This window comes from Colletotrichum gloeosporioides (assembly GCF_011800055.1).
Source record: "Colletotrichum gloeosporioides strain Lc1 chromosome Unknown consensus_39, whole genome shotgun sequence".
Taxonomy (NCBI): Eukaryota; Fungi; Ascomycota; class Sordariomycetes; order Glomerellales; family Glomerellaceae; genus Colletotrichum; species Colletotrichum gloeosporioides.
Window position 1 is genome coordinate 145,631 of NW_025544684.1, and position 10,309 is coordinate 155,939.

A 10,309-nucleotide genomic window follows, 5' to 3' on the forward strand; every position below is an offset into this window, starting at 1 on the left:
GCTACCTTAGTAATTGCACCGATATCTCACTAGAAGGTCGTCTCTTAAGAAGAATCCCTCTAAAAACATTCACATGTAATCGATGAGTTCAGACCAAGCCTATTGTACACTTTCTTCCGTGCTTGAAGTAGATGACCAACATTGTTGGGGACGTTTCAGCTGTTTGAAGCACAAGTATTGCGCGTATTCAAGCCCAAGTTACCCGAGCCCGTTTGGTCATCAACGAGAAGAAAGAGGGCATTGATGTCAATTTGGTAGTATCGACTTTTTCAGCTTGGAAGTGGAACGGTGCCTAGTGTCATCTTCTGCATTCGATGCGAATGTGCCAGGATAACTTTGGCAGGATGACTTGCGCCTCATACCAGTAGGAAACACGTCGGCGGGCATGATGTGGTTAGTAATTTCGTTCGAAACAGAATACTGAGTGCAGACTCGAATGAGTGCTGGGAGAGATTGAATAACAAGGGCGATGAAGGGGGGCAAGTGCTGCAGGATCACAATGCTACACGAAGCATGGGAATGTAGCTAAAGTATCAGGATATGAGTATGCCCCACGAGGTTCGTCGTCACCGGGGTCTCCAGCGGGATTTTCATCAGGCCGGCGAGACTGAACGCGTCTTCCGTTAATCTGTACGTCCAATCTCTGATTCTCCGCTGCATGAGCTTATAGTATTAATAAATAGTATCATGATACTATTAGAAATGCCGTTAATATCGAGGCCGCTGTGATGTTGACTGTCTTCCCGTTGTTGGTGAATACCAGCTCATATCGCGCTTTTCAAATATCCCAGGGCCATTGACTTTTGCCAACCATGGTTTGCGGCGCCTCACATGCGTTGGTTCGTTTATCGGTCTACCACCATGTAAGCGCTGGACCGCCAAAAGCGTCCCCATGTATGGTTCCGACCAGACAAGCTTAACAGCCAGCGTGATATTCCCTGCACCATTCGTGTCTGACATGTTATCTTCAAGGACTCTCATCTCGGGGCCAATAATAGTGTCAGCTAATCAGAACAGGATCATTTGAGCATCAATCCTCAAGCCTCTTGGCATTCATCTGCATTTTATATACTTATTTCATACAGAAATTCGGGTTTGAAACCCCTACTCGCTGGTTGTTTATTCTTCCCCTCCCCTTGTTTTTATACTTTTGTATAGCAGGTAATTGCTTGCGGGCGCACTTTTCGACTGCCATATAACTGACGGGGAGATATTTGAGGACTAAGACGGCATTTCTCTTCGCCGGCTAGACTAGATTCTCTGTTGATATCCTTCATCTAGTCTCAGTCTTCTCAATCATATTTATCCTAGCCCAGCTGGAGGACAGAGGACACCGGCGTGACACCGTTCCATACTATCGACAATCTTCGCGGACTCGAGCTGCAATCTTTCCTCAAACTGACGCCTGACCCCTCTTTATTTGTTTGACCTCGTGGAGAAGATGGCGCTCAGGACGCGTGTTCAAGCCATAAACTCCAATAGATTGGTCGCTAGAAGTGCCGTTTGGGGATCGACGAGAGGCAGGCTGGCCATGACTGGGGTGTGTGGAAGCACAGTAGAAAGGTAATTGGGAGATGCCAAACATTATGAACTCCATCGAGGGCGACGGATGCGCGAGATGCGAACATCCAGGTACATGGCTTATGAAGGGGCCGGTCAACACTGAAGTGCACCATCCAGGTCGAAAATCGAAAAACAGCCAGTCAAAATGTCGACTTACATTGAGGCGGGCACGCGCCTTACTTGATTGACATGGAAGTCCAGGGCCATGGGCCCAGATGACATGGTCTGAGCTTGTCGGCTGGGCAGGCCCGGCAGGAGTTGTCACGCCTCCCACGGCGAACTGACAGCGGACCAAACGTCCGAATTTCTTCATCAGGCCACCCAGCCTTTTTCTTTTCTTCTAAACGCAACTACTCCGCCTAAAAACCTTCAATCTCAACTCTTGACTCTGCCAGGAAACACTTCCATCGACCACCGACAATTTGCAGTTGCCTTTCAGCTGTACGTAATGCACCCTGTTCACGTGCTCGATTGATGGCCCTCGGTTCCGCGGCGACGGCGACGAATCACCTCAAGCAGGCCAAGTAAGATATGCGTGCTGCCTCTGGACGGGGCGTCACGAATATAGGTGGTCATAGAGGTTTCTCTGTGACCCAGGCCATCCTGGCCCTCGAATATTTCCCCGTGAGAGTCATACGACAGTCAACAAGGTGCGCCTCCAGGCGGCAAACTGCGAAGAAAAAGTTAGAAGGGAAGAAAGACTCCAGCTAAGTGTAACCAGGAGGTATCCTACTTGGAGGAGCTTCGTCTGTCTGGAACCACTATGAAGACTGTCTCGTTCGCCCTGGACGGAAATGCCGAAAATCCTGCCGACGACATATCCTACAACCTAAATCATAATCAACACCTCATTCTACCCGCTGAATGATGCGTCTGAATACTTAAGTTAGTGGGATATTGTGTATGGCCTGGAATTAATTCTGTTGAAGCAGGCGCTTGGGAGTTGGATTGGACAATGTTCCCTGGCTGGGAGTCAGACAATGTGCCCCGCCAAGTGCTCACTACGCTCGCTGATCTATCTGATTTCCTTAGGCTACCTACCAAGGTTTGTATTCAAGTGCAGATTGCTTCTGCCGTCGTAACACTCGCTGGGCCCAGTTCTTGTGCTGCTGTACCCTCCACCCTCGATGATTCCGCTGTCGTAGTGCATATGTTCCTACTATGGCTTATTCGATCAGATAAACTATCTTCTCTTTCTATTGCTTCGGCCCACATATGGACGCTTGTCCATTCTGACTGAATGAATTTCGTGGATGTCGGAAAGGGGCCGAGTGCTTGATCAGCTATCTAAATTATAGCAATCGACTCTTCTAATTTCACTATGCTGCCGAGATAAGGTCACAAGGCATGTCTCCAGAGTGGGGCAACCAGAACGACGGCGACAGGAATGGCAGAGAACGTGGAGTCTGAACAAGAATACGCGCACTCGGCAACCTTGTGTGTGCGCTCTTCCTAGCCGTGCTTGTTTAGTACGGATTGTCTCTCCACCCTAGCGATTCGAACCCCAAGTCTCCCTTGCAGTCGTCTCCTAATCATGTCTTCCGATTCTGCAGTGCTTTGTTCACCCATCTATTCGTTCCCCGCAGGTCGGCAGCCTTTTACCAAAGATTTAATTGAACTACATTGAAGATGCTCGACTGGGCTTAGCTCGTGGGTATCTACTCAATAGCGACGCGAATAATCTTTTCCTCCCAAGATGCCGCCAGGTACCTGCTTGGCCATGTCGTCAGCCCGCCCTACAACAATCAACTCTACTTAAACGATCGCCTCACCATTCCTATTACTGCAGCCCGCCAGAAGACCTGGGAAAGCCGCCATCAAGTTTGAATCTACCTAGTCGGAGCGGCCGTTGTCAGTCAATATCGACATCGTAACCGTCAACCGCTTCCCTTTTATGTGCAACCGCCCGGCGTCAGAAATAAATAAGAATTTCATCCAGACTGCTTTCAGCCAGAGTGATCGAGAACAAGACTCTGCACCACCTCAATCAAGTTCAGGCCATCACTCCCCGAGCCAAGAAGCTGTTGAAGAATCCAAGCCGCAGCAGAAAGTCGTTCGCACAGATGAAGGCTTATGCAGCTTTTTATCCCTACTTGGACCGCATCAGCATCACTGGACGGCCAGAATCCCTTCCCTTCTCGACCTCGCCGAGGCTACGTTCCCTACAGTTGCACCGAACGGAATAAGAGAGACGATACAAGCCAAAGTCCCAAACCTTTTCATTGATGTTCGAGGGAGGATGAGTTTATTCGTCCAAGACTCACTCTGACGGCAGCACACATGTCTACGCGGCTGATGGATGAAGACAAAAGCTTGCCTATAAGACCTTGTATCCTATTGCTAAGCACAGAGTAGCGCAGTATACGGCGTTAGCATCTAGCATATCGCTGAGATGTTACCCGCAGACCTTTTCCAAACTTCTTTGCGCGGTGCGTAATCGTCGGAAAAGAGGCCGAGTGACGTCGAAAAAAACCCCAACTGAGGGGCGGTAAATCGTATATGAATACTTTCAGGGGTTTCTGACAGAGCAAACGCAAATGAGTGCTGCCCGTGTGAAGCCACATCCAAAAACCAAACCCTCAACCAAACTCACCGCCACGCCCTCGCCACCAACAACGATGACAATCTGTTTGCCGATATCGCGAGATCTTCCTTTGGGGGGGGGGCCCTGAAACGCTCCCTTCGCATAACGCAGGATTCACCTCAACCTTGAAGCAAGAGTTATCGGTCATAAAAGTAGCAGAAATGGCGACATTTCGACACAGAGATTCTGCCTGCATATGGTATACCCAGCTCCTGCAGCACACCCAAACAACAGGCGGCAAACTGCGAAGAATAAAAGTTAGAAGGGAAGAAAGACACACCCAAACAACTCATACTTCTCTCCCCATATCATCACTCATGATGCCAGCTTATGCCAAAAGAAGACGACATGATGTCCTAAGAAAAAGTGTTCCGAGACATGATGGCCTCAAAGACTACTACTCTTGGATATCTCTCGTTGCACTGGCGATGATAGCCTGGGCTGGCCGAGCCCCGAGCGGGACATCTGCCCCGCCAGCGCTGTAGACTCCCGTCGCAACCACGACCGCCGCCTTCACCATGATCTGCAATGCAATTATCGCCCTCAGAGGCGTCCACCCGGGTGTCAGAATGTCTAACTGGCCGACTCTCTTCAGCGCGCTGGGCCTGAATCCCCACTCACCGTCCTTTGACAACGGCCATGACAATGCCAACGCGTCTGCCGAAGTTTCTTTCAGATCTTTCCAGCATTGAGGCGTCCAAAATGCAGAGTCATTCCTGATACAAGAAGCTTTGCTTACGTGTTATATGCGGTTGGGCGGGAAATAGCGGGTTGTAAATTGTTTCCGTAATCAGCTAAACTAGCAGAATTCCGTTTGGGACGGTAGCCAAAGAGAAATCTTAAGGCACCTCCTTGCGCCACTTACCCTGTGGAATACCTATGCAACCAAGAAGCCAGCCAGTCAGTCTTCCACGTCATCCAAAATTCACCCATACGAAACGTAATGGCAGAGCCGGACAACACAGCAGCCAGGCCGAGCTCCATTCAAGCCACGAAGGCCTCTTCGTTCGCTCACCTCTCTACGTGACAGCAACAACGGGCTGACGATGGAAGAAAATCTGCACGCAAATAAGGCTGCCGTCCCTGAGGCCGCCTCAGCTGATGTGGTCTTCTCCCCCAAGACAGTTGTCCCATCCGGTGCAAGTTTGTGATTCTGTGATTCCCTTTCCCTTCTCTCCCTTGATGCATGGCGACCGACTTTTGCTTAGGCGTACACTCTTTGAACAGGTAAGGTGACCGAATTCACCGGAAAGGAGTCCGCCGCCGCCGCCGCTACGACGGATGCAAAGAAGCATGACCTCCGAGCCCGACCGTACGTGCGGTTCCACGACCCATACAAGGACAGCAGCGACGAGGACGTCGTCTACATAAAGAATATTATGGAGGACATGGATCCGGGAATGAAGGACCTGAGGAAGCTTGCGATGATGGGCGATGACGCAGTAGAGATGGAGGAGAGATGGCCGGCGAGGTGGGACAAGCCCCATCACGGCTACTTGAAGGGAACGATCAGGCGGGATTTCTCCCGGTGGATTGCGCGTGTCTCATCAGGAAACGAGGCAGCTCCAGAGCCGGAGGCGGAGGCGAAACTGTGGGAAGCCAGCAGCGGAGAACACTAAACCAGCAGTGGAAGAAGAACCACTCGAGGATTTGGCGTGGTGGGCGTTGAAGCTCCTGGGACTGGACTCCTTGAAGCTCGAGGGAGCTATAGCAGCTGTGGGAAGCCAGCTCTGTTGGGGTTTGGGAGTCTGAGCTTCAACATCAAAAATCACTTACTTGATCACTTTAATGCCCGGGATCTCCACATGCAGCATCCCCAAGTCCGCCATCCGTTCCTCCGCCGAAAGAGGCGCTTGGCTTTGGTCATCAACCCCACTGCTTTGTGGGCAGTGTCGGCTTTGCGTGTAATTGCTCCTCTATCATTCGCATTCGCTTTTGGGCTTCCTGTGAAAATTAAACTTCGCGACGAGCTATTTGTTGTTCATGTTCACCACTGTGATGCCACTGTTGATACCTGAATCCCAATGGTGGATGGTGGGGTCGCACTTGCCCTGAGGGGAAAACTGGCCCATGCTCCCTAAGGGTTCAGTCGGATTCTTATAGATCTTGGATCTCATGGGATCAGGATGAGATGATTTCTCATCTAAAGACATTGTTTCGCTAAATTTTGTTCCTGGCACTAGTCAGCGCATCTCCCTTGGATAAAGCGAATAAATCACTTTTGGTAGCTTTCTATCTCGGTTGACTTCAGCAGCGATCAGTAGACTTTCTCTCAAATTAGAAGCATCAAACTACTATGTGTACATGGTTAAATGTTGGAAAACCATTGCATAATCATCTTCAACTTTCATCACGAGGCTGCTGAGGCTGCAACAACTGTGCTCAGCAGTCATGAGGTCAGGCTGAGAGCGATACGTACCACAACTCAACGCCATCTCAAGCAGCGATGCCCATCTTTGACTATGCCTTCATTAGCTTCTTCCCACGCAAGATAGCTTGCAGCACATCAATCCCGTTTTCTTTTCTAGAACCAAGCCATATTCAAACGATACATTGTCATAACATAAGCAAACCGAGATTAAACATGCTGGATTACCTGCGCAAAGCAGCGATCCCTGGCAATCTGATCACACAACAGATGAGGTCGTATCTCATTGTGTGAGAATCCACAGATCCTGTCCCTCGGATCTGGAGCCAAAAATGGTCTCAAAGTCATGACGGCTAACAGTTCTGTCGTCATTCATCTGACCGCCCGGATTGTCCCTTGTATAGGTCCTGGACCCAGTCATTCGTTATCCCGTGGAGAGAGATCCATATCTCTACAAATCCAACCAGCGCGCATGGCTGTAAATAACAATTTCGGCCGCAGGAAGGGTCGTGAGAGCGTGCGGCCTGTCGAGCCTGTTACGTGTGCGAGATTGATGGAAATGTGACCTGGTCCTTCGTCGAAGGCTGCAGATTATGTGAATGCTATTGAGTATTGTAGCTTTACGGCGAAAAGGAGAATGCAGCGACTGTCATCACGAACAGGACGATCGAGTTTCCCACGGTTCGTCCGTGAAAGGTAGCACCATCGCCTCTTCACAGTTTGTGCTGTCGACCACGACGGGATAACCCATCACTGAAACTTTCAATAGCTGTAGTGTCTAATCTCCTTCAATGATAGCGAAATCGTTCAGAACAAAGCGAGGACTTAATTACGATCCATATACGCTTTTCTCGCGGGAACGCTGGTCTTCCGCCTTTAGGCGCACTGGCCGATTTCCGCCGTGGGCTCTGAATAGCAATGATCTCGCTGGTTGTGATACCCTTCTGCAGCTCCTCAAACTCTTCTACCAGCCCCTTGGGATATGTTGGAGGCTGTATCTGGCGTGTGAAAGACCCTTTCGTCCTTGCTGTTATGGTATGGGGCAGGCTGGGAAGTCTCTTTGATTTATTCTGGGAGGACGGCTGCAGGGGAGCGTTGTTGATGCTGACGCGGGGAAAGTTGTTGAGGGCGTGGGAAGAAATGAAGGTGCTCGTGTTGAGCGATGGGCCCAAAGGCAACAAGAGTGCTCGATGTATATAGGTGGAGATAATGATGGTTTTGATGCTTTGATGTTGGCGATTGTGAGTCTTAGGCGAGCAGTGGCTGCGGCGGTATTCCGGGGGCAGACGTTGACGGGATTGCAGAGGGGCTATGGTCATGAGTAAATCCAGGTAGAACTGTAGGTATGCATCCTTGTTCGACACTTCTTGCTTCATCGAGCATCCAGACGATGTAGGTACCGGTAATGATGCTCCCGTGTAATGCCTCGCTATGCAAATCTTCTCCAATTGCCGAGAATCCATATCTAACCTTGGCATTGCCATCAAACCCCAAGGATCGTCCTAGACCTCTGATACACATACAGAGCTGAAAGCGACCATGGACACGACCTTGAAACAGCGAACCGTAAGACTGACCCTGAAGCCCTGAAGCCCTTCTATTTGATGATCAGACGGACTGTCTCGTCCATCCACAACCGATGTCCATCGCCCCGCCGACTTGCATGTGTCTCTGGATGATTTCGAAGGGGTTTACAGATGTCTGGGAGACCAGTCCTGTGGGATCTCTGGCCGCCAGCTCCGCCCAGTATTTCACGGCTGGCTCTATGGTCGGATCTCAGGGGGGACATTTTGGCTGTTGTGCATACCGCATGAAGCGGTATTCGCAGCCAGTCCCTTGCTGCGTCGTGTGTTGAGAACGATACACTCGCGTACGGCAACATGCCTGCTCAAGTGGACGAAAAGCTGCGATAGAAATTGACAAGGCTAGATCGCGGGTTGGAGGCTTGGGCGATGGCTGTCGCGGCAGGTATCGCGGTATTCGATGCGGCGATGGGAGGTGATCTTTCGTGGTAGACCTGGCTGCAGATGGGCGGAGGGAGGGGCGCAAATGAATCTCTGTTTCAAATGTCAGTCGGGCTCGTATGACTTCTAGTGGGCATGTGAAAAATACCAATGTAATCAACGCAAGCAATCCGGACAGACGGCGGCGCAGGGGCGTCTCTTCGGAGGAGACTCCGGGGTCCATACTTGGGCAGATGCCCTAGGGTAAGATCGTCTAGAGGGACCTGCAAGCAGGGCTCAGAAGGGTGATAACTTGCATCAGGGAGTCGCTCCATGAGAGATCCCGGGGCTCCCCGGGAGAGCTCTGTTGCTTAGGCCCTGATTTTGGTTGATCCGCTAAGGTCCTATCAGTCCATATCAGAGTCAATCTCACCTAGTGAGCAAGTCCGTGCCGTCTTCAAGGTATGAAGAATGCGTCCCATTTTGTCGCATGTAACAAAAAGATGTATGGTACCTGAGATAATAGACAAATGAGGGATCCCGAATAGCATAATTTTTCTCTTCAGCTCTGCATTATGATCGGTTGATGAGTCTGCTTTCGCTCTTAAGGCAATTCCTCGACGTTCCTCCACTTTGACTGTCCTGGCTGTATGCAGACACCTATGATTCCGCGCGGATGGTCTTATTAACAGCTAGTATTCCCTCACCTCTTCATCTGAAATCATATGATATATAAATCCTGTGCTCTATTGTCCCACCTATTGAGTCCACTGTCTTTCTTGGTTGCTGTACGGTGGTTTGCCGCTGCGAGCCCCATTCGATATATAATAACCGCTTTTCTTTATACAAGTGTTATTGTTGCAGCTATAGCCTTATCAGGTGTCGATTTGAACAAGCTGCAGACCGCAGGCAATGGCTTCTCTCTTGAATTCGGCTTGACAAATGCCGACGCGAAAGTCAACACTGTCTCCTTAAAGGGAGAGCTTCTCAAGAACATTCTTATAGCAAAAGTGCCAGAATTCATCATATCAGTCCTTTATTTCGCGCACAATTGGGCATGTATGCTGCTTAGCCAAGCATGGTTCAGCTATACTAGAAGGGCGAAAGGCTTGCGCATTACTTCATTGAAAGGCGAGCAGCAGTCGAAAGACCGTTCACAACTGCTATAACGCCATGGTATTCAACTAATGGCGATGTATAGACTCCTCCCCTTGTTTGTCTCGCAATTACTTTTCCTTATGTTACTCAACGCCGACGGCATACTCTACCCCGAGGATCTGCAAGCGTCATACACCACGTGTGGCTATTCTCCTTCCGCAATACTGGCGAGTATCCTTGTCGGATCTCTGGATTCGTTGATTGCCCTGATAAATAGGTTCACAAGTAATCCAGCGATGCACATGCCCCTTGTTTAATCCTGCAGCACGGCCATCAGCCCTGCTTGCCACCCAACACCGATTGACTGTGACGCGCATCTTTAAAGAAAGCATTAGAGTGTCTTACGTGAAGACAAAGGCGACGCTGGAGAATTTATAAACAGATTCGTTGACTTCCAGCTGCCAAACGAGGGCCAAATTCATCTGAGCGAGTAGAAGGCTCTCGATTACGATTTGTACATGACAAACCCGACCATGGCGGTCGGGATATGAAGTTTTGGGAGTAGGTGGACGACCGACGGCTACAATCGGGACATTGGCATTGTGCCCTTATCAGTACGTCTGCTGAGATGTCGATTGAAGGCGAATTATATGCAGACATAGATAAGATATAGATGTCGGCAGGCTGTCGCTTGCCTTCCAATTCGCCCTGTATCGCCGTTTTCAAACCTTCCTGAACATGGATTTCACAACT

General features: G+C 50.0%; 2 protein-coding genes across 2 annotated transcripts; both read right to left on the bottom strand.

Moving 5' to 3' along the window:
- Positions 1 to 8,017: 8,017 nt before the first annotated feature.
- Positions 8,018 to 8,397, bottom strand: GCG54_00015398 (uncharacterized protein; the record flags this gene model as incomplete). Its single annotated transcript, XM_045415184.1, is given in 2 exon segments — positions 8,018 to 8,132; positions 8,150 to 8,397. 2 exon segments carry the CDS (start codon positions 8,395 to 8,397, stop codon positions 8,018 to 8,020), a joined length of 363 nt encoding a protein of 120 aa, XP_045264998.1.
- Positions 8,398 to 8,403: 6 nt separating this feature from the next.
- Positions 8,404 to 8,702, bottom strand: GCG54_00015399 (uncharacterized protein; the record flags this gene model as incomplete). The annotated part of the gene is made up of 2 exons (XM_045415185.1): positions 8,404 to 8,532; positions 8,628 to 8,702. 2 exons carry the CDS (start codon positions 8,700 to 8,702, stop codon positions 8,404 to 8,406), a joined length of 204 nt encoding a protein of 67 aa, XP_045264999.1.
- Positions 8,703 to 10,309: the final 1,607 nt, after the last annotated feature.